We start from the raw sequence: 24,539 nt of genomic DNA, 5'->3' as shown, positions 1-24,539 counted from the left end.
AGCCACCCCTCCAGTGAGCTGGGGAGATAGCTGTCTGGTGAATGAAAACTAGCAAAACAGTGTGGCTCATGCCAGAAAGGAAATCAGGATGAGGGATTACAGCTGAATTTCCCTTGATTTTCTTTTCACTTTCTGAGGTTTTGTTGTTGTTGTTGTTGTTGTTGTCATCATTGTTGCTGTTTGTGTGTGTGTGTTAATGCTTTTTTTGGTTTTGTTTTTTTTAATGGAGAGACATCACCATTTAGAAAAGCAAGAAAATTCTGAATATATTTAGTGAATTTGAATGAAGCCAATGTGAAAATTGTACAAAAACAGAATTTTGCGGCTAGTTACTTTTGAAAAACTCATTGTAACTGTGTAGTCTGTTATCGTTGTCCATCATAGATATTTCCAGGTGATGATATTTTATACTTGCTCAGTTATCTCATATTCTTTCCTGCTAAAAAGTTTTTATATCTAATCAAACTATATCTTGTGCCCATTTTGTTTTGTATTAACTGTAATGAAAATGGGACCACGCTGGTTAGCACTCTCCTCACCCTAAGCTTCCACAGACTAGAATTAAAAGAAGAACCTCATCCTTCCTTGTTTGAGTCCTTTCATCTCTCCCTACAAATCATTATCCTCGTCTTCTTAATATTTTTGGCCCTCCCCTTTTTGAGTATCATTTGCTGGTTTCACAGTGTTCTTGAAGTCTCCTTAAAATAGGAAGCATGAAGTTACGGTATCTTAAGAAAGAACCAGTTTCCTTTGCAGAGGCTGCAAGGATCTGGCACTCATGGTCTCATACCAGCAAGTCCATGTGCATGGTGGACGTAGAAAAGATAGGGCTTATTTCAGGATTCAGTGTAGATGTTGATCATCTCAGCAGCATCAGGAGATTTACTATCAAGCAAACATTTGTTGAGAGTTGATTTTGTGCAGACACTGTACAGAATGCTGCAAGGATACTGCAAGAATCATTTAATTCCCTTAAAAGCCCTGTGAAAGAGGTATTATGACCTCCATGTCAAAGATGAGGAAACTAAGATTTATAAAGAATTTGAGTTTTTTAATTAAGATCACATAGCTAATTATTATATCACAAGCAGAATTTGAATCCAGGTTTTTCTGATTTCCAGCTATATGATTCTCTAAATTTCAGGATCAGATCTTTGCCCTATATTTTCAAGAATAAAAGTTAATTCAGAAGTCTTTGGCTCTGAGGAGTGTACATTCCCCAAGAGACTATCAGGCAGTTTGTGGAATCCAAACTGCACCTCCATATTTACATACTCGCATGTAACATAAAGGGCACTACTGCAAGCTAAAGTCGGCCCATATTACTGTGCCCTGGATAGCTTGGTTTTTAATTTTAAAAAGTGGTTTATGCAGTGCTACACTTTATTTACTTGGGAAGCACAATGGAAACTTAAGACCTCCCCAGAGCTATAGCACCCTCTCCACTGCACCTACCCTGCCCCTGCCAAGAGGCATGGGATGAGGTCCTAGTGTCCCCCTTTCCCCGTGACTGCTGCCCAGGAGGCTACATGTTTGCTCCTGAAACCATAGATAGCTAAGCCATATGTTTTTGCAGGGTACTTGGGTTCTCTTCCATTAAGTTCTGTGCTTTAAACAGCAAGATAGTTGGTATTAGTACCACAGGTGCCTACTGCCTCTTCTCAGGTTATCTGGAACACACTGCAGTTTGGGCATCAGGGATGCTACAGCCACTTAGATTTGGGTGTATCTCTTCCTTCAAATGTCCTCATTTTCCAACCTCCAGCATAATATCAAGTGGGCAAGTTTATTTCTTCCTCTTCTGGCTTTGTTTACTCTCCTTGCTCCCTTAAAAGACCTATATACATAATTGCCTTGGACTGCAAAGACTTCTGCCAAATTATAAGCACACTCTCTCTAGCCTGCAGGGAGAAAAAAACACAGAGTAAATTCAACCTCATAACCCCTCCTTCTAAGCCAAAGTTGGAATAGTTCTGACCTGAGCCAGGCTTATAAATCTCCCTTGATTGTTGATGGTGTGGAGAACGTGGAGGAGGGGAGCCACAGAGAAGTTAGATGCCCAAAAAAGGCATTGTTAAGTCAAAGGGAAGTCTAGTACGCATGCGTGCTTAACCTCGTGTGTCAGCTTCTGTGCTGAGAACATCCAATTATGTAACAAGGAACTCTCCTTATTTGGAGTCAGAGACACAGGGAGGGGAAAGGGAGTGGGGGTAGCAATCTAAGCCAAAGAGTGAATCCAGCTTGTGCAAACTCTGCTTATGTCTGAAAACAGAAGAAACTTGTTAATAGCCCTGCGTGCATCAGAATCAGGTTTAGGGAATTGGACAAGTACTCAGAGCTAGACTGGGTTGGAGGGAAAGAGGAGAGATGTACTGTGCTCCATTGATGGTAGAAGGTTGTGGGCAGGAAGATCCAGCCAAGGTAAGGGGTGAGATTATTATGGAGTCCTGATGTAGAGTGAAAGTATGAGAAGAAGCTGGACCAGCTCCCTGCCTGGACAACTAGAGCAACGCCACGATAAAAATAGGAGCCAGGCCAGCAGTAGAGTGCGCGAATGCCACGTCTGTGGCTCTGCCTTCCCCATGCCTCTGAAGATGGCATCAGATCCTGTGTCAAAAGGGCAGCAGACACATTCCTGACATCTACGTCAGGATTTCTTAGTTAGAGTGGGGGCAGGTGAAGGGGGATATTAGGGCACGTGGGAATGGACTTGCCTGGGAGAAAGTGTAGGGGAAAAAAGAGAAGGTTCTGTGATCTGGAGGCAGCAGAGATTAAGAAGTATGTAAAGTCAGGAAGTGTTCGGAGAGTAAGAAAAAAGTAATTCACAGGTTTAAGGAATCCAACAAGCAGTGGACCCTGATTAAGTGGCAAGCTTTGAAACTTATACCAGGTCTTAGAGTCATTTCCTTAGAAAAGATGTCTCTCTACAAACCATTTCCCAGAAAAGGTCAGGAGAAGGTTTGTGGCAGCATCTAGGAGCATTGGAGAAGGCTGTGCTAGCAAGTGGGATGTCTGTCTACCCTAAGGACAGTTGGGAGTGTCTGCCCTTGCTTCCACTATTCTCTTAGGTCACTCCGGAGTCGTAGTTGTTCTCTGAGTAGAACTGTACTTTAAGGGATATTTTTTTGGTGGGAATGTCTAAGCCCCTAAGTTGGATAAGGGGCTTTGTGACATTGGTTATTTATAAAGGCCTCTCGCCAAAGGCCACAAGTAATTGCAATAGAAAAAGAACTGACATTTATTAAATATTAACTCCATGCACTTTATGTACTAATGTGTAGTTCTGTGTTATAGATATTTATTTCCATGTTTTATAAGTGAAGAAAATTATATTCAGATTAAATAACTTCAGTAAGTACTACCCCTAAGATTCCACTTAAGTTATCCTGGCCTCAAAGCCCATGCACTTAATACTGCTCTGCACAGCCTGCCTCTGTGCAAGCCTTCTCACAAAGCAGTGGCCCCTAGAATTGGTTTTACTTGAAAGTCTCTGTGCCTTACTCCCATCTGATCTCTCTTGCTTTGCATCTCACTTTCCGTCAGGGACACATGCATCTGATGGTAGCATCTAAATTTGTTTCTGCCTGCATATTCTGAGTTTATCCCTGAAGCACTCCTGGGCTAGAGATTATATGGTCTCTCTTGGGTATATCCATCCTGTATCCTGTTCTCAATCAGGAAAAGATCATCAGAGTTAAGGTTCAGGGTTTCCTAGGAAGCACAGATTACAATTTTTTCCTTACTCCACAACTATTTTTTCTTTCCGTTCAGCTCTGGTGCCTTACTATATCTTATACCACATTTCCTCCTATGCACTTCTCTAAAAAATATATATACTTTTTGCAACAGCCCCAGATACAAAATAAACTCAAGTCTTCCAATTTCTCTCAGATTATTCCCTGGCCTTCTGGTCCTTGGCTCAGGCTGTTTTTAGAGGTACTAAAATTATTTTTCCCAGTGACGGCTTTACTCTGATTGTATTGTGTCTCCTAAAGGAGAAGGGGCACTGCTTGCCCCATGCCTCCCCATTAGACTGTGCTAAAGGGAAGTTCCTGATTTCAGAGACTGGGCCAGAATGGGCCTTCGCAGTTTCTGCTGTCATGAGTGGTCTGCCCATCATATTTCTTGGGTGTCACTTATTCTATAGCCATCTTAGGATAAAGACATCATGCCTTTTTTGTCATGTGCTGACAGTCTCTACTGGAATGTGTCTTTGAGGTTGTGGCAGATGGATGGTAACTGGCAGCCTTGTGCCTGTGCCTTGTTTGTACTTTGGTATGTGGTATGTGCTCTTACATTTTCATACACTCAAACAGAGGTATAGAATTGGTCGTTGTAAAAGTTAAGGACAAAACAGAACATCATGAGTTATTTCAGCCTCAGGGCCTTTTACACAACAAATAGGAACAACAAATAGGAACCCAAGTATGACATTTTGATGACAGCTTCCGACAGTATGTAAGCATCTTGAGAGCAAGGACTGTGTCTTATTCACCTTTATACCTTGAATACCTAGCCCATACATAGAAGGCACCTGATAAATTTGTGTCCAGTAAATGAATGTATAAGATCACACACCATTCCACTTGGATCAGTCCCTCTGTTTATCACTAGTGAGAGTCTTGGGTGTTCCTCAACTGTGCTGGGGGACAAGAAGCACAAATGGAGACTAACTCTTCCATTCCTCCCTCAGAGGACTTACGCAGAGCTTTAATTGAGGAACTCCAATTCCCAGAGCTATGGTTGGGCCTAAACAAAGAGGCCATCTCCCATTGTAGTGGCACTCCTTTCCAGAAGAGCGCAGTGCCCTCAGCCAACCTGGGCCTCCCACCATGAAGCCCCACCACGCTTGCCCTCTCTGGAAGCATCTCCTGCTATTGTGACTTCCCAACCAATTTCTTTCCACATGGGAAAGAACATGGGCTTTGAAGTCAGATCTGAATTCAAATCCGGCTTTGAGGCTTACTATCTATGTGACTTAGAACAAGTCACTTAACCTCTCTTTGCCTCAGTTACTCTCCAAATGGGAATAACAGCCTAGCTCATGAAGTTGTTTGGGAGACAAGAGATATTTTAGAAGTAAATGTTAGGGAGGCTTTATAGAAGAAGGTCTATGTTTAGAGCTAGATCTTGTAAGATAGGTATCATTTAAACTAGTTTAGGCTAAAGAATATTCCCAGCATTGAAACATTTTTTAGTAAAAGGCGAAAGATTTATACGATCTGAAGAGAAACCAGAGTATTGAAACATTTTTTAAAAGAGAGGGAGGAACATTATTTCTACTGTCAAATAAAAAGTAATCTTTAGACATATTTTGAATATTTTTAGCCAGCATCTTTCTGAGAGTGTCTGTGTGTGTTGCTTTTGTTGTTAGCCTACCAAACTATTGCATGGGAAATTAGTACAGAAATTCTTTATCTAGGCACCAGGGGGTGCTGCAGGTTAAACAATACCCACTCACTTTCTTGGAGAGAGAACTGTTTATTTTGCAGTAAGTCCTTTGCCTTGGTTTTGGTACAGTAGTATTGAGGCCAGTCAGTGGCTTGCCCCATGATTTAAAGGCCACTTATCTGACCACTCCAGTGACTTTTAGACAAGCCCAGTTTCTTTCATCTTTCAGCCTTCTTCCCTCTGTTCTGATGGTTCTTCAGCATATACTTGCTTTGCTGAGCATTGTTTACTTCCAGAAGTTGCCCCTTTGAGTGGATTCTACCTGTTAAGAATTCGGTGCTGGAGCCGGTACATTCAGAACAGAGTGAGCCAGAGAGTCTGTGGTGCTGATGAGACCAGCTGATCATCGAGTTACCCTCTATAAGCTAGTTGGTCCTACACTGAGGGCCTTTGTGGATCCCAAAGTCCTACATATTGTACACCTCACTAAGGTAGCGATTGTCAGTGGTATATTGCCTAGGTGTTAAGAATCTCATTAACCTGTTACAATCAAGGGTATTTCCTATTGCTTTCAGCCATGGATGGAGATCATTTAGTTCTTTCCTATTAACTGATTTTGGAGAAGCAACCACATGTCAATTTTGATTTTTACCTGTTTTAGAGGCTCCTCTGAGTGTCCTGTAGAAGAGGAGACCTACTTGGTACTTGAGTAGGAAGGGATTAGAGAATTGGTGGGAAATACGCTTTAGTCTAGCTCTACCGTAATGCTGGCACTACAGGATGTCTTAGGGGGAATTTGGCCTTCCCAGGAGGGAAGATTACTGTATGAATGTGTTCAAGGTAAGTCCCTCATGTTTTGTTTTGTTTTGTTTTGTTTTGTTTTGTTCCAGTTTTATGTAATACTTCTCTATGTTTTCTAACCACAGTTGATGCTCCCAAGTTGCTACCATGTTGGCATTCTGGAGTTGCCACTGCTTTGTCCTTACATCCTTAGGATCAGGATAATAGCCCTCTGCTTGCAAGGTTTTAAAATTTAGCCTGGAGACAGAAAACTAGAAACAAACACCGTTGGTAACTCATCTACACCAAGGTGATTCTATTCATTATAATCACATTTCCTTCTCCTCTACACCTCTCCCAGTGTTCTTCCCCTTTCTTTAACTTGGACAACTGCTTCTCATACTCATCCTTTATACTCCTCAAGGCTAATCTTTTTAGTCTCCTGTAGTCATTTTCACAGTACAATTTGAAGTCCTACCATGTGTACTTATTTAAATGCTGTCCCCAATAATTCTCCTCCAAATCATGGCTGAGCATACTCTAAATCTGTTATTTATAGTATTTGTAGAAGTTGGGAAGTCGGGCCCCTTCAAAGTAGAGAGCACAAAATTACTTAACACTTCTCCTTCCTCCAGCCCTTCCCTTCCCATCCTGCTCTCCTGTGGGGGTTCTGTGCCCAGAGCAAGGCAGGGAGGTCTCCCTGTGAGGTAAAGTCACTGTGAACAATAAGGGCTCTGGTTGTCAAGACAACCACTAAATTACTGCCTTCTCCCCTTCTTTGTGTCTTGCTTTTCTTCCTGGTGCCCCAGCACTAAGGATTTTGCTCCCTCTCTCTGCCCTTTCCCCTCTACCAGACTCAATATTCTTCTGAATGGGTGGCCATTTTAATTACCTTTCCCTTCTCCACCCCACTTCCCTGCCCTCACCCTTGGTGCTAAGAAAGGCAGGGTCAGGATAACTACCTGGGGACTGAGAATGAGCCAGGCTTGCTGTTCACACGGGTGGAGGAAAGGAGGACACAGGCGTTTTGGATCCTGTAGTCTCTGCAGTGAAAATTTCATTATTTAGTACACAGAGGTCTAGTTTTAGGAAGGATCATTTTCATATTAAATATTATTTATATTAAATATCATTTAATATATCATTAAATATCATTTTCATATTACCTGTAATTCCATGGGGCCCCTTCCCAATCTTCTTAACCACTCAGCACCAAGTGGATCTGTTTCAATATTTACTTCCCTGAGTCTGCCAAGAGAATGTGTTTAACAATGAGAAAACCAAAGCATGAAATGCAAAGCTCGTTGCTATCAATTAGTTCCCTGGATCTGGTAGAATTTTTTAAGAGGTTCTGAAGGAGTCTTTTTCTCTGTCACAAGCACAAACATACAAGCACTTTCAAAAATGCTTTTATTTTTCTCATTTGATCTTGATAACATTGTGAAGAAGCCAAGGTAAGAATTAGCCCATTTTATAAAGAAGGAAGCCAGAACTCAGAAAGTTTGTTCAACTTTTTAAGAGGTTAAGCCAGGCTCAAACCTATCTGTGGCTTTTCAGTATTCCTTCTAAAGTGCCGTCAGCCCTGATTTTGTCAAAGCTGGATTACAGTGCAGTGATGACAACATGGTAAGGGGCTGAAAAAGTTGATGTGAAAATCTTCAGAGGCACATGGATTTTTGTAATAAACTTTCAGATTGAAATACTAAGGGTGTCACAGTACTTCAAATCTAGAACAAATTGCTAGAGATCTCCCTTTGCGATCCGGTTTATTTATCCCAACAATTCAGAGTTACCAAGTGTGATTGTCATTGTGTATTTGATAGAAAGGTAGACTAACCTTTGCTTTTGATCTTTTTCCCCCATTCTACTGCCTTCTTTTCTTCTTTTCTTCTTACTAGTTTCAAATAACAGGTTAGAATCAATTTGATGCCCCTCCATCAACAGAGGCACTTCCCAAAGAACAAGTATGTTTCTCTTCTAGGATTTATAGTGTAAGATACGAAGCATGGCTGCCTTGCTCCCTTGTCTACTCCCTTGGCTCCCACTTCTCTTCCCTTCCAGAGGAATGCATAACCAGATGTGAATTGCTCATATTATGGAATTCTTAGTTCCAGGTCAGCTGAGTTACTACCCGGCATACTCCTTAGAACATCAGCCCTACAGCTGGTGTATTGGCCCACAGTTTAATTTTATTATTAGCCTAAACAAAAGATTATTAGGAAAGTAAATCTGTCAAATGTTTATATAAATACAAATGAAATGCTAAATACTAAGGATTTCTGTATTGTCCACTGTTTTTTAATCATTGTCCTGCTCCATAAGCATGAATAATTTAGAGCTCACTGGGTTTTGCTGCTTTAAGTACTGGGATGCATGCCTCCTGCAAAGCTTATTTGGAGCTGTGTGTCATGCTTTAAGACCAGTGTTTCTCCCATACACAGCATTAATCGCTTACTAACCAATATGTATTGATTGCCTATTCTATGCCGGCCACTATGTTAAATGATCAAAATACCAAAAAAAGACCCCAAATCCCTATCATAGGAAGTTTAATATCCAGTTGAGGCACAAACATATAAATAGTTCTAGCATAAAATTAGGGTTTTGAAAAGAATTCTGTATGTGATTCAAAGAATGGACTAAGTAATCAATTATGAGGGACCCCAGGAGGTTTAGCCAGAAGGTGACATAAGAGATGGGATTTAAAGAATGAGGGGAGTTGACAGCGGACAGTGATGGATAGAGCAGGCAAGGCAGAGCAGTAAAACAAATAGCATATTTGTGTACTTGAAGAAGTTGAATATGATTAGGAATATAAGATGTGCAAGAAGAGTAGCTGAAGATAACACTGAAGAGTTTAATGGGAGCCAGCTCACACAGAGTCCTGCGAATCATTCAAAGAACACAACATTTGTCCCCCTTTTAGTAGGAAGCAATTTAAAAAACATAAACAGGTGATGACATGAACAAATTTGCGATTTAGAAAAATCACTAAATAGTGCTGGGGAAGATTAATTTGAAGAAAGCAAAGTTGGAACCAGGGAGATAAATTAGGAAGGAGGCGCATTGATAGAGATGAAAGGAGAGGAAGAGTTCAACCAAGATTGTTGGTATAGAGATGGTAAGGAGTGGGAGATTCATGAAATATTGAGGAGATAGGATCCACTGGTTTAGTGACTGTTTATATGATCATGTGGCGTTGGATTGGGGTCAGGGAAGAGGAAAAATCAAGAATTACTTATATAGTTTTCCATCTTCTGAATCGAAAAGCATTAACTAATAGGATGATATAGTATCTTTCTGAAGAATGTATCTGAGTTGTGATTAAAATTCTGTTGCTAAGTCAATAGATTATTATCTACTTTGATTTGTATAAAAATAAATGGTACCTGAAGAAGCATGGACTACTTCTCTAATAATTTTAAGATTGTTTTCTGTAGAAAACTTAAGATCAAGATTATATTTTCATCTTTTCTTCCATCTATAAGTTTCGTCTTTGGAAGAAAAGGGAAAATATGGAATGAATAGCTAACTGTGTAGCTGATACCAAGGAAAGGTTTTTAAATTTTCTCTGCCATGACATAGGGTATCTCACTGCTGACTACAGAGAGAGCACAACTCAGAATAGTAAAAGAATACATTTGGCAGAAGACCCATCAACCCAGTAAAGAGAAGAAGTTGAAAAAAAAATTCAGATACAATTAAAACTGGATATTTGGGAAACAGTTGACAGAGAAAGGAAAGCAGAGGTGGATGAGAGGTACTGGAATTCAGAGAATGAGATAAAAACTAACACTCTTTTATATGCTATAGTAACAGATGAACTTAAAATTTTAACACCAGAAGGTATCACTGAAAGTTCTGCAATAGGATTGATTCATTCAGCAAATATTTGATGGTTTATTGTATGAATGGCACTATTATGGTAATAAAGGAGACATTAAAATGAATTATATAAGATCCCTGCCCTCAAAACCTTACAATCTTATTATTTGGGTATTTATAAGAAGCTCAACCAGTGTTCTGAGTAAATGAATAAACAAATTAAAAACAGTTTTCCAATGAGGAAGAAAAAGAATCAGCAACAAATGGGACGAGGGTAGTTGACCGAGTCAGATTCCAGTTGAACATATATTAAAAATAGAAAAGAGAGGCACAGCAGGTGGTAATGTAACTAATAAAAGCAGCGTCCAGTAAACAAACTCAGAAGAAGCTGAAGTTGTAGTTAAATATTCGGGGAACAGACTTAAAAAACACGTGTTAAAAACAAGAAGAACAAAAAAAAACATGAGTACATTGTAACATACACTGTAGCATTAACTGGTTACATGGAGAAAGCATTTATTCTTTCAGTCAATACAAATGAATGGGTCTGCTATCTAGCTAGGCTAGTTTCTATTTTCTTTGTCAAGGAAAATGATCTAAAAGATGAATTGAATAGATATGATTGAAGTGGAATTGAAGACTAAAATAGTAATGAAGATAATAAGAGCATTTACCTATTTTAAAGTTCATGTACAGGGCCTAGATGAATTATATTTCATGAAACTGAAAGAATTTATATTTAACATTAAAGACCTGATGTCATTAGGAAACATTGCCATATCTCCAAATGAGTTAGAGATGCACAAATATTTTTCCTTTTAAAAAATAAAGGTTGTTTACCCTGACATTTATCTCTAGAAATTTCTGAAGCAAATTATGAAATAGGTATTTGTGAACACTCAGGGAAATAGTGAGCCCTAGAAACTGGTATGAGTTCAATAGAGTATGCCCTGCCTGATTAGCATTTGGGGGTAGTTACATAGTATGTGGATTACAATAAGCTTTTGCCATAATACCCACATGTACAAAATGGACATATATGGCCTGGGCTATAGTACTTTTAAATGATTCATAGGTAGTTGAGTGTCTTTAGTCCAAGAGTATTAATTAATGTCATAAATTGATGTCAACCTAAGGGAAATTTCTAGTAATAGAGCATTACTCTTGATCTCATCCTGTTCAATTTTTTCATAAGTAAATTTGCAAGTAACTCTAATCTTAGAAGAATGATTAATACTCTAGGTGACATAAATTGAAGATTCAAGAAAATTTAGAAAGATTAGAATGTTCATCTAAAATCAATGAGATAGAATTTGGTAGAAATAAATACATATACCAGAATTTCCATTTACTTTTAAATTACACAAATACAGAATGGTAAGACTAGGCTTAACAGATGGGCACATGATTTTTTTAATGTACATATGTGGACTGAAGGTTTTTATTGACTGCAAACTCAATATGAGTCGGTGCTTTGATGCGTATGCCAAAAAGTTAACACAATCTTAGGCTATATTAATAGAAGTATAGTGGCTAAATCAAGGAACACATTAATCCCCTATATTCTGTGCTGGTCTGGTCATATCTCGGGCCGTTTGGTTCTGGGTACTTCATTTTAAAAGAGAATAACAAAGCGGCACATACCCAGAGGCTGGAGCCAGGATGAAGAATGGTTCATTTCTCTCCTTCATTCATCGGACATTTATTGAGTACCTATTGGGTAACCTGCAAAATCAAGGATGTATGGCTTATAGAAGAGGCTTAGGGGAGAAATAATAGCTGAATTTAAAAACGCAAAGTCTTGTCTTTGGAAGAGATTTGACATACTATCTGTTAACTTGAGAGGGTTGAACTAGAACTGATGGCTAGAATTTTACAAGGTGGCAGATTTGAGGTTGCCAATATTTAAGAAGCATCTCTAATGAATTAAAATTATCCTTTCCAGGAAATAAGCAGCTTCCTCAGGGTCACGTTGCTAATGTGTGGCAGAACTAAGATAAAAGCCCAAGTTTCTGGATTCACAGGCCAGAACCCTTGGCTATGCCATGATATTACAGAGAGGGTCTCTGTTTTGGGAGAAGATTGGATAAGGTAACCTCTAAGTTTTCTTCTAACTCTCGAGTTCTCTGTTCCTATACACCACTTGCTATGAAATGCTTCTTTTTGGTTCTCAGTGTTTTCATGTGTAGAACTGGTGAGATTGGAAAAGATAACCACTAAGGTTCAACAAATGATTTCTTGACATCCCTTCCTTGATTAAAAATCCTTCAATTCTTGATGCATATTTTATATCTATAACTTATGCATTGCTAAAATCAAAAAGAAAAAGTGGCTAGATATAAAAGTATGGAACTCAGATTCTTAGACTGTGGTGTTTAGTCAGTGTTAAGTCTTCCCTTGAAGCACATGTTTCAAAGATGTGGTTCCATGATTTAAAACATGAAAGTAAAAATCAAGGAAGAAATTGTATGAACCTTGAGCCATTTTAGATTTCACAATAGTCATTGGGAAAAAGAAACCAGAGTTTCTTGCCCTGGGAGTTCATTTCCTCCTCATTCTTCTCCAACACATGGCAGGAAAGGATAGTGACCTAGATACACAGTCACAGGGCAGCAATGTTGAACTTTCTCAGACACAGCTGAGTAACTTGGGTCTGGCTAGTTATAGGACTGAGAAGCCTAGAGCTGAGAGCTGACAAGGGGGAACCATCTACAAACACAAGAAGGGGCTGTGGCAGGAAGACAGAGGCCTGGGAAAGAAATCAGAGGGAAAAGAAGTGTTACTTTTATCTGGTGTGAAATTGGCAAAAACAACTTGTTTAATGGGGAATGCCCTGAATCCACATTATTGCCCCCAAGACCTCCTTTCTCTCCCACCCTATAGATTGGGCTACTGATTGGATGAGCCAGTATTCATAGTAATGTGCCAAGACCAGCCCTACAGAACACAGTGTCCATGGCTTATGCCATTAAAAGGTTTTACAGGGTGATTGGGTGGGTGGAGGTGGGGAATGTTTCCAAGAAGCTAAAAATGTGGCTTGGGATTTTCCCCCCTTCTCTTGGAACTCCTAATTCTTTATACTATGTCACTGTTTTTCAAACTTTTTTAAAAATTGATCCTACGGTAAGAAATACATCTTACCTTGCAGCCCACTATGAACCCATGCACACGCACAAGTACACACACGTGCATGAGTGCACACACACAAAAACGTATCTGATATATACATACATACGAAACAGAAGTGTCTCAAAAGGTGAGATGCACTTACATATATTCTATTCTAATCTATTTCTGTTTTAGATTTCTCTAAATGTTGTCACAAACAACAAAACAGATTGTTTGGCCTCTAATGTCCAGCCCACAATTTGAAAAATATTGTGGTACAACCGCCAGATTTAAAATAACTGAAAGTAGCCTGATAACGTTATGTGCAAAAAGACCTTGTATCTAACGCAGTGATTCTCAGCTGGAGCCATGGTTTCCTCAGGGGCCATATTGCAATGTCTGGATGCATTTTTGATTGTCACAGCTAGCATCTAGCTTGGGGGAAGGAGGGACAGGGATGCTGCTGAACATTTTACAATGCACAAGACAGACCCCTATGACAAAGGTTTAGCAGTCCAAAAACATCAGTAGTACCAAGGTTGGAAACCCTGCTCTAGGGGTAATAAAATGAGTCAATACTTCCAATTCATGGGAGGTCTATTTAGAATAATGGAAGCTTTAACTTGATCTTCCTCCTCTGTCTTTTCCTTTGAACTGTGTTTGGTACCTTAAGATGATGTGGGACCATATCGCCCTTGGATTGTCTACAGAAGTATAGCCCAGTGGATACAAAGGCTGAAGTAATGGGCCTGCTGTTTTCTTTCATTAGACTGCACCAGGCAATTTTACTTAGCATATCGTAGTTGCTCTTATGAATATTTTCTATTTTATGATTTTCGTATCCTCCTCCCTCTCTCTTCCTCATTGAGCCGTATCAATTCAGAACCCTTCCTCATCCAGTCATGGCAGCTGTCTCAGAAAAGAAGTGAAGAGGATTTGGCTAATTCTACTAGACATGGTCTTCAAAGCCTTCTCTCCTTTCTCATGATATTTGATTCTGCTATTTTGATGGGAAATGACCTTCTACTAACCTTGAAGTGCCATCTTAAGCCCTAGTATTAAACTGTCTCCTTTTTAGCCATTGCTTCATTCCTCTATCTGTAGCTATTTCAGACCAGGTTCCCCTGAACATGGAGTAGACGTGCAGTCCCAAGGTAGTGGCAAGCACTAATCTCCACATCCTTCCTCCTTCCTTGCCTGACAAGGAGAAGCTCTTGAATGTTTCAGTGACACAACGTCATCGTCGTTTTGCCATTTTATTAGCTATTTATGGGCCCCCTAGTAAGACTCTGAATCATTCAGAGATGGCGTGACAGAAGAGACCTAGTTTGGGTTTTTTTTCTTTTCCTTCTTCTTCTTTTATTTGGGATTAAGGCAGGATGGTAGAAAGAGGTGTCTCTAAATCAAACTGGAATAGTGACGGAAAATAAAACCATTGCTATTTGAGGCTATTCTCTACTATATTTATTTTAGCATGTTTACTTCATGCATCTTGTGTTACATAAACAATAGCATTTTTATTTAGTAAGTAATTTATTATAAGTAATTTGTAATGAGTAGTGGGAAGAATATATGTGTGTGTATTCACCTTGAAACCTCATGTTTCTGTTAGCCTAATACTAAGTGATACCAACAGATTCCAGAAACTGATGCTGGAAAAGCTCCTACATATATTGGATTTCAGACACATAAATTCTATTCCTTTTGCTTACAGAGAGCTATAGGGAAACATCTCTTTTTAACCTTCCCAACTTATGTTAAGAATAGAAAGATGCCTTATGGAATAGAGAGATGAAGGGAGTTAATGAAGAGGTTTGAGGGCTCAGTGTTTTTTTTTGACACCCCTGTATCTAATCACTTTGTCTTCCGTGCTCTAGCTGAGTTTCCAAATAAACTGAGCAAGACTGAAGGAGGTAATAAAGTTAGATAAAGAAATGGTGTGTACAGAGCTCCACTTTAGAGAAGGATAATAGAAGAAAAGGAAAGGGAGAGAAGGGATCATTGGATAAAGAAACCCCACTGTCTTCACTGTTATCAACAACCTGTTGGCATTTGGTTCTATTAGTTATCAAGATAGGTAAATTATACCAAATCCCTGAATTTGGAGATTTATAACTTAAGAAGGGCATTGTGTATGATGATAAAGCATGTCTTGGAAATTGAATTACAGCTTACAAATTTTAGAGGTTATATTGTGAGAGGCAGTGGCAGTAGTGGTGGTGATTTTCTTGGTTTGGGCTTTGTCATTTTTTCCTTTCAGACTGGAATGTTCATCATTCATGATGAGAAACTACACCTCAGAAGTTTCTTTGAAAAAAAAAATTTGTTGCACTTGATCTTCCACACACGTGAAGCCCCCAGGTCTAGGAGAAAGGCTGTGTTCACTGTGGGGTTGGGAAGAAGCTGGGCAGGAGAGGAATGGTGGCAAGCAAGCAAGAGTTTAGACCACGTGTGGCGCAGGCATGTGGTTCATGTCTTTCACCTTCAGGGTGGGGGAGAGACCAGGGAGCTCTGCAGCACCCAGCAGATAGAAGCCACTCAACTCGTCCCTCTTTGTCAACCTGGATGAAGTTTGTTTTATCTCTCCCAGTTTGTACGAGTCTTATTTCTTACATTCCTGGGACTGACTTCCAGGGCCTTCTGTGCACCAGCTCTGTGCCTCAGGTTTACAGTGCTTGACAGTGTCTTTGTCTCATCTGCAGTTGACATTTACTTGGTAGATTCAGTTCTCTTGTTGGTTAGCTCTGCTTATTAGCTCCCTCAAATTTTATTCACAGACTCATCTCATCATCCGGTGCTTAGTTTTACTTTTTCATACTTACATTTTCTTCCTACCATTCCTACTTAAAGTTTGATAAGTCATAGTCTAATAGATTTGGATAAATTTATAAATTCTTATTTTTCCATATGCCGAAATTTATTTTGCACCCAGCACGTGTACATGAGATGCTAAATAAGCACAGAAGAGAAGGAGGACATCCTTGCCCTAATGCAGTGTGAGGTCCTGTCCCCATCAGGTGAATTAACGCAGAACAGTCAAACTCCTGCTGTGTAAGACATGCCTGGAAGGTGTCTGAGGTACCCAGATTTGCTGCTATATAAGTGCCCAGTCTCAAAGGGATTGTGTGGTTGCTCAGATAGCTTTGAAGAGTTTGAGCCACAGTCATTATTGGCGCCAGAGGACAGAAATAAGGGCAAACTGGCTTATTATATGAGTGTGCAAATAAGCAACTGAGCTAGAACTAATTTCAGTGGACTGTGTCTTGTTCTTGGCTCCTTAGAGGACTTTAAATATTTTGGTTTGCAAGACCTTGCCCTTCTCCCTCAGATCACTTCATTGAGACCCTCACATACTTCATTCATCTCAGCATAAGGCACAGAAGTGTATGTGGCTTGAGGTGAAGAAGGGAGACTTGAGTTACCTGATCCCCTGCAGAGAAGCTGACCAGGTCATTGCAGCCACCTCCCTCTGGTGACCCTCTTATGTAAACAAGAACAAGAATTCTTGCTACTGGATCCCTTTCATCAGGCGTCCTAGGCTCGCTGAATGAAAAGCCCTATAAAAAGGAGATGCATCCCTAATAATAACAAATACGATTGTGATGGCTATTTTGGGCAAGAGTAGCTTTGTGCCGCTCTTGATCTCTGTCGATGTCTGCCATTCTTGTCCTGCTATTACCTTTCAGACTTCCTATTCTTAGAACCATTTGTGAGCCCTGGACTTGGGGGATTGCAGCCCCCAAGGCTGGAATGCCCAGCTTGAGTGGAATGCAGACTGTCTGGCAGAGTGGAGGTTAAATAAAGTTTGCCTTGGCAACCCCCTCTGCTCTTGGATGGGCGACAAGCGACTCGAGTATAGGAGCAATGGCATGAGCTGCCATGTGGTGCAGCACCAAACAGAGTGCTCTGTGCATGCATGGAAGTGGTTCATTGTCCATCCATGACCAACAGTCATGCCATTCTTAAATGAGGTATGTACTGAGAAGGCCTCGACAGTCTTGAACCTCAGCTAGTGACTATATTGCTCTGAAAAAAATGCAGAGACAAAAAAAGAATAATATGAAACACTTGCCAGGTTTCAACTGAATTCCAGCTGTGGTATATCTATCCCCTCCGAGTAACAGACTCATTTTTGAAAGTAGAGCAAGGGGGGAAATTTTCATTGTAATAAGAACAATTGCCAGTCAGTCAACAAACATTTCTTGATCACCAGGGCACTATGGAAAGTTTTTTAAAAATGCAAGACACAGAACTCCCACAGCATGTATAGTTTAGTTGAAGAAGTAAAGCTATAAACACATGATAAAGTAATTCATACTCCAAAGTAAAATGTTAGCTCCAAACCTGTGCAGTGGAACTACAAGCCTAAGGAGGTCTAAGGCAAAGGAGAACACTTGCCGCTGGGATGGTGAAGGACTTCAAGGAGGAGAGATGGAGTTTAAACAGGGCAGACTTCAGCTCCTGGAGAAAAGAGGGCCTTGTCAGTGAGAGGAATGTTAGGAGCAAAGGGCAAGTGTAGGAAATCCTTAAGACAGGCCATAGGAACTTGAAGACCAACTGGACATGGCTAGGGGCCAGTGTAAAAATCAAAAACACTTAGCTATGGGAGAGATTTGTGTAAAAATCACAAACATTTAACTATGAAGCCCACATGTACATGTTACTGACAAGGTTATAATGCTGTCCACTAGAGGAGAGCAGTAACAGTGTGTGCAACCTCACCCAGAGACCAAAGCCCTTTTAGAATTCTGCTTTGTAAAACCCCTAGTGCAGCACGTGGCTCATACTCAGTAAATAACACTTGTCATTATTGTTGCTCCAGTCAAATTCTGTGGTTCCCAAGTCGTTGAATTGGCTGTTTCAGTTGTCAGAGTTGGTGCTGACTTTGCTTTGCCCTGTTCTGCATGCTCACTTGATTCATGGTGACTAAGTCCATTTGGGCTGCTACAAAATACCATAGACTGGGTGAATTATGAACAACAGAAATATACTTCTCACAGTTCTGAAGGCTGGAAAGTCTAAGATCAAGGCACCAGCAGATTTGGTGTCTGGTAAGGGCCTGCATCCTGCTTCATAGACAGCTGTTTTTTCTGTGTCCTCATGTACCAAAATGGACAAGGAATCTCTCTGGGTTCTCTTTTATAAGGGCACTCATCCCATTCATGAGGACTCTACCCCCATGCCCTAATCACTTCCCAAAGCCCCCACCTCCAAATACCATCACCGTGGGGGTTAGCATTTCAGCATATGAATGGGGGGGATACAAACATTCAGTACCTTGCCTTGCTACACCTTTTCTTTCAGGTTTGCCTGAGCTTTCCTCTCTCTCCTACCACAGGTGGCTAGAGGTACAGGTAGCTAATCTAACAAGTCCACAGCGTTGGGTACAGTACCTCCGGCTTCTTCGGGAGTCCATCTGGCCTGGTGGAGTTTTGCCTAAGTTTCCTCGCCCTGTAAGGACTCAGGAGCAGAAAGTGGCTACTGAGAAACAGGCTTTGCAGAGCCTGGTAGGAGTCCTGCCAGGTAATTGGACCTATGGGATCAGTTATACTCATACCTATCCCCCTTTCATCCTGCTTTGCCACCATTGCCACACGCCCCTTCATGTTTTTAAAAAGGCCCTGAATGACGCTAAACTCAAAAACCCATTGACCTACCAGTTCTCAGGCTAATAGGAAAATGACCAGGGCTGTGATTCTCGTATCCCTCACTGAGGTGATGCCGAGGGAATGGGAAGGATGACTGGCTGTACCCTAAATACCAGGTGAGACTCCACAGATATTTGGGTTAATAACTTTTGGACAGGCCTATGGAAACTGTGCCTACAAGGCCAGATCTCAGAGCTGTTCCCACCAGGTAAGGACTTTGGGTGCTCTGCCAAATCATGGCATTTGGGACCAGGAAAGAAAATGGCATGTCCTGTAGAAGTTCAGACTTTGTAAATTGCAGCCACTGAGTAGGAGGCTTGGTCCTTAACAGTAAGTGAAAACAAAGCCTGAGAAGGTTTTTTCCCTTTTGCTCTGTGTTGTTTTTGGAGGGCAGGGAAGGTAGCTTGTTGCCTGTGGCTGTGGTAACCAGGGAATAGCAGTGAACTCAGTTCTGGACCATCAGTTTTATTTACCCTTATTAACCCTCTCTTTGCCAGCCTAAACTGTTACATCAGAAGTAGTACCTGCACTTTAGTGGCAGGTTACAAAATTATTTTTTGAGGATCATTCTTATTTAAACACCTAACTTACGAAACATATTTTTCTTAGCTTTTCCCTGTTTTATGAGGATTTTCGTTTGGCTATGTAGTTTAGAGGTATGCCAAACGTAGCCAATCTGTGTAAAGACGAAAGAGATCCTGGGGAGAGAATCTCCTTAGAGTCTAAGGCTTCAATGGTAACATGAAAATCTCATCTGTTTTTTCCCTATCAGACTTTGTAGTAGAAATCCTTGGAGTGAACAGATGTCAGCTGAGCTGGGGTCTAGTCCTAGAGTCACTACAACAACCCCTCATCAACAGGTAGGCTGAAAAACATGTACTCAGCATCAGCATAGCTACGGCTATCTCTGGTCTCAGAGGTATCTAAGGTTTCTAAGTGAAAAGCCCACATTCAGAAAAATGGGAATATAGTCTTTACTGGCTCTGGGCCCCTGATTGCAAGGTATGATGTCCAAATCTACACACACTAAGTAAAATCCACCCTGTCAGGCTTCAGAGCAGGTTATCATGTGATAGTAAGCTACTCTTGGACCAACCACCATTTCCATTTGGAAGAACCCTATGTAGGCCCCCATGTGAGCTGCTGAAAATGCCCTTTTAGGCTGTAGGCTTGTTCCATGCTCTTCAAGCATCCACAAGCCCTGTGAGAACATGCCTGTGTATTATGTGCTATATGATGATTTTCAACATAGGGTTGTGACCTTATAGCAAAGCTATGATTAGTGTTAGGATCAGGAGTTATCTTTGCTTAACAACAATGCATAGTAGACAAGATAGTGAGATTGATAAAGGAACCAGGCTTGTAGAATAATCCAGAAGGGATATATTCCATTTCTTGGGCTGGAATGCTTCTGGAAAGCATTAAGTAATCTTGCACTCCTCTCTCAAACCCTAGCCCAAAGTAGACTTGTCTATTAACTTCTACTCCTCAAGGGTCCTGGCTTTGCCTCATTGCCTGCAAGGCAGCCTGTAAATTTATAGTGATTAATTATGAGAAACAGCAATAATGAGAATCTCTGAAAACTCCTAGTAACCTGACATCACAAGGATTTTCCCTCCCAGTTCTTCAGAGCAGTGCTGATATGCTAATATAACTATATAAAGAGAAATGGAATTTTATAAAACCTAGTCTCAAGTACTGTGTTTGCCTTTATTGGTGTCATAGCCTTTATTAGTTCAACAAACATTAATTTCATGGCAGAGACTTCATCAAGCTATTAAAGTTTAGAGTATCAGTCATGGGAGGAGAAAATAAATGTCATAAACAGGATCTTGTGTTTCCTGATTGAGCCAAACCCTCCTCTAAGTTGTTTTATCCATTTGTTTCAGGCATTTAATTTTCTGCCTTGGGGACATTATCCTGGAATTCTTGGATCTCAGTGCCTCTGTTGAGGAGTCTGCTACCACCACCTCTGCCTCAGATGCCGCAGGCAACCCTAAGAGGATGGGTGTCTCTCCTTAGCTGTAGGTTATTCACGTATTCTTCCAAGTTCAGGAAAGGAGAGTTATTCAGCCACCCAGAGAGCAGTCAGAAGCTTGTGCCTTCTGGAAGTAGGATGTAGCTCAGAAGGCTTGGGTCAGTGGCTCAATTCTCCCCTCTGGTTCCACTCCATTTGTAGTAGGCGATGGGAGAAGATCTTCGTCCCAATTGCATGCTCATCCAGTTCCATGTCCGTTTTGTGGTGTTTGGATTGTTGCTGGCGAGTAGATCCTGTTTCCTTTAGGAAAGGAAGCTGTGAGGTAGAGGAATGAGCCCCCTTTGCTTCTCCATTTGCCCTCCTCCCTATCATTGTTTGCCAAAAGCCTGGCCCTGTGCACATGTGTGCTTAATCCACTAACACACAAGCTCTGGATAGAATAGTAACACTATAGCCAGATTTCCTTGGAGGAGAAAATAATCTTCTGAGCTCTCTGTTCCCACCTAGAAACTGAGAATTCATTCAAGGCCACTGTTGAAAGCCAGACCCTGAGTCCTACCTAGTTTCCCAACAATTCCAGGAGGAGAATGAAGGAAAAGATTTCTTAAGGGACTTCTTGCTCGTTGGCTATTTTCCAACATATCAGCTTATGGAGGATGGCATGAAGGCTGCTTCCCTGGGTGGCTACACTTTTCCTGTCCAGAAGACTTCAAAGCAGACTGCCAAAGCTTCTGGTAAATTCACCCCACCCTTCACACCCTTTCCTGAAAGGGAGTTGCACCATAGATTTTATTTATTATTTTTCCTCTCAACCCCCTGCACAAGAGCCATATGAGTTTTCAGTTTAGTGACCTTCCCTCTATCTTCAGCAAAACCACTTGGCAAGTTGCATATTCAGGCTGTGTTTCCAAAGAGAAGGGAAAGCACTTGCCCTATGACTGAGAATGCCCAAAGATTAGGAAGCCCAGGTAATGGAGGGGTCTCTCTGCACAAGTCTTAGGTAGGGAACTTTTACTGTTAACAGATAATATTAGCAAATTTGCAGGGAATAGCTTTTCATTTCCTGTTCCTTAAGGTTCTAACTAGTCTTTAAGAACAGCAGCGATGAAGGCAAAGGTACCCTGTGAGGCCGCAGTGTCTGTCAGAAAGAAGGAACACTTAAGAGGAATTGCTAATAGAAAAGGAGCAGATGGAAAGTCCCAGCAGAGGTGTGCATGTTAAATGTATGTGAACAGCTGGCAAAGAGGTTTCCAGGGTGTCACTTTAGCTTCACCCTTGCCTGTTAGCACCCTGTTTCCACTGAATGTGAGACCCTCCCAGGTGGTGTAAAGAGTTTCTTAGACCCTGAAGTAAGTGACAAGCACATAATTAAAGTGGTTTGTGGAAGAAAGTTGTAAAACCTTTTTACTTTTTTGCCCCTGTAGAGATTTTGAACCATAAATTGTGTTCTGATATACTTGGGAGCCTTAGGTGTGCTGTTCTTGCCAAAGGCAAGGAGGTGAATGAAATAATGTATCATGGGCCATTCCAGCCTTAAAAGTTGGTTATTACAATAATTTTCTGGCTCCAAAGTTCTTGAAGCATCTCTCACCCTAGACTTTCACAGGCAGAGCTCAGCATCTCGACCGTTGGTAAGTACCTGCAGGGGTCCGACTGGACATATTAGAGCTGGCCCTTTAGCTCGGTCAGTGAGGGCCAAGATGCTATTCTGGGTAGGTGGAGGTGGGCAGCCCTGTTTTCTGCCATGTTCTCTCTGCATACCTTCCCCTCGCGTGTACTTAGCCACATTTGTAGCTTTGAATCTGCTGCCAGTTCTGGCTCCTGTGGCACAAAATCCATTGACAGTTGGACAATATCATGCCATCTCCTCCATGGCTGTAAATTCTAAGGAATCTTTTGACACAGTCCAGTGAACTTACTTGTATTTCATGTTACATAAGAGTCCCACCTCTGCTCTACCTGCCCCCAAAAGATAAGCTGTCCTCAGACCTTCCTTCTACTCAGAATGGAAATAATAGGTTCAGACATAAGAGAGAGGGAGAGGGCCACAGTTGTCCAGAAGAGGTACTACCAGCTGGGACAGTGATAAAATACATTGAAGAATTGGGCCTGTCCTAATCCAGAACTCTTTTTTTACATTTACTTGTGACTAAATTTTATTCATTTAAGTCAGAATTTTAATATTTGAGATAAGACTAAAGCCCTTTCTCTCATCTTAGTATCACATAAAAAAGAGGAAGGGGATGATGCTGTGTCCTCTCTGTCAAATTCTAAATACGATCCTTGCCGTTGCTTGTTTGAATTTAAGAAAGCTATGCTTACTCATCAGAGACAACTCACATTTTCATTTTCACATTTGTGAATTAGGCTTAATAATAAAATACAAAAGGAAAATATATTCCTAAATCTTTAATACAATCTGCTCCAATTTCCAATTGGAATTTCCAGTTTACAAGGTAGGGGTTTTTTTTATTTTTGTGAAAAAACACATGAGATCTACCCTCTTAAGAAATTTAGTGCACAGTCCATTGTTGTTAACAATGAGCAGCACAGTGTTTCGCAGCAGAGCTCTCCAAGCTTTCCACCTTGCTTAATGAAAGCCTCGTACCCACTGAGCAGCAGCTCCCGCTACCCCTTGCCCCAGCCTCTAGCAGACATCATTCTAGTTTCTGCTTCTATGAGCTTGACTACGTTAGATACCTCATATAAGTGGAGTCTTGTGGTGTTTGTCTTTTTATGACTGGCTTATTTCACTTAGCATAATGTCCTCCAGGTTCATCCATTTTGTGGCATGTGACAGAATTTCTTTTTTAAGGCTGAAAATATTCCATTATATGGATATACCACATTTTCCTCATCCATCCAATGAACATTTAGGTTGCCCTCACATCTTGGCTATTGTGACAAATGCTGCATTGTACGTGGGTATGCAGATATCTCTTCAAGACCCTGCTTTTAGATAAATACCCAGAAGTAGGATGGCTAGATCATGTAGTAGTTCTATTTTTAATTTTTTGAAGAACCTTCATACTGTTTTCCATATGACTGCACCATTTTACATTCCACCAACAGGGTACAAGGGCTCCAATTTCTCCACATCCTTACCAACACTTATTATATTTTGTTTTGCTTTTTTATAATGGCCATCCTAACAGATGTGAGGTGATATCTCATTGTGGTTTTGATTTCTATAACCCAGAACATTCTTGAGTCTTTCTTTGCCCTCTCCATCCTATTCATTTGCAACATCCACTCCTTCTTTGCTCATAGTACCCAACAACAGCTACTAGGACCAGATGGAGTAAAAATGTGTGTAAACATGGTCCCTGGCCATATGAGTTATGATGCTTTAGACAGGAATTAAACTACTAGGAAAATTTATTTTTTCATAACACTAGTACATGAATAGGTAAACCCACAGATTTGGTAATTCAGCAATTCGGGGACCTCATAAGGGGCCTGCTTTCTTGGAAACAGAAACAAGCATGTGAGAGGATGCAGAGAACTCCTGGCTTTGTTTCCGCATGTCTTCACTCTGCAAACCTTACTGGCAAGTGCTTCTGTAGAAATCAGCAGCAAACTGACTCTGGGATGTGGAAGGTTGGGAAGGAAGAGTAAAAGAAAAACAACATGAAAGTAATAGTATCAAGATCCAAACTTAGAAAACATTTCTCGAAGTGATGTTATCTCCTCTTTTTAAACCAAAGTAGATCCCTTGTCACAAGTCAGTGTTTATTTAGGAAGTGTAAGCTAATTTTATTATTAAAGTGTTTCAGCAATTAAGAAGGTAAGTTTGTGGTTTATAATTA

At 40.7% G+C, this 24,539-nt stretch overlaps 1 protein-coding gene across 4 annotated transcripts in view; it reads left to right on the top strand.

Annotated features, from left to right (window-relative positions):
* Positions 1–22,120, top strand: part of SNX19 (sorting nexin 19) — a 39,221-nt gene extending 17,101 nt beyond the window's left edge. For 2 of the 4 annotated variants that reach the window (XM_076002654.1, XM_012770933.2), the window contains exons 9-11: positions 18,443–18,627; positions 19,525–19,612; positions 20,642–22,120. In XM_076002654.1, coding sequence (XP_075858769.1) covers positions 18,443–18,627; positions 19,525–19,612; positions 20,642–20,774 — 406 coding nt within the window. In that variant the 3' untranslated portion in view covers positions 20,775–22,120. The other 2 variants (XM_020286774.2, XM_076002653.1) reach the window with 2 other exon arrangements.
* Positions 22,121–24,539: the final 2,419 nt, after the last annotated feature.

Source organism: Microcebus murinus, chromosome 4 (genome assembly GCF_040939455.1).
Source record: "Microcebus murinus isolate Inina chromosome 4, M.murinus_Inina_mat1.0, whole genome shotgun sequence".
In the NCBI taxonomy this organism is placed as follows: domain Eukaryota; kingdom Metazoa; phylum Chordata; class Mammalia; order Primates; family Cheirogaleidae; genus Microcebus; species Microcebus murinus.
Note: the sequence above shows the minus strand (reverse complement) of the source record. Positions and strands in the feature narration are given on the sequence as shown.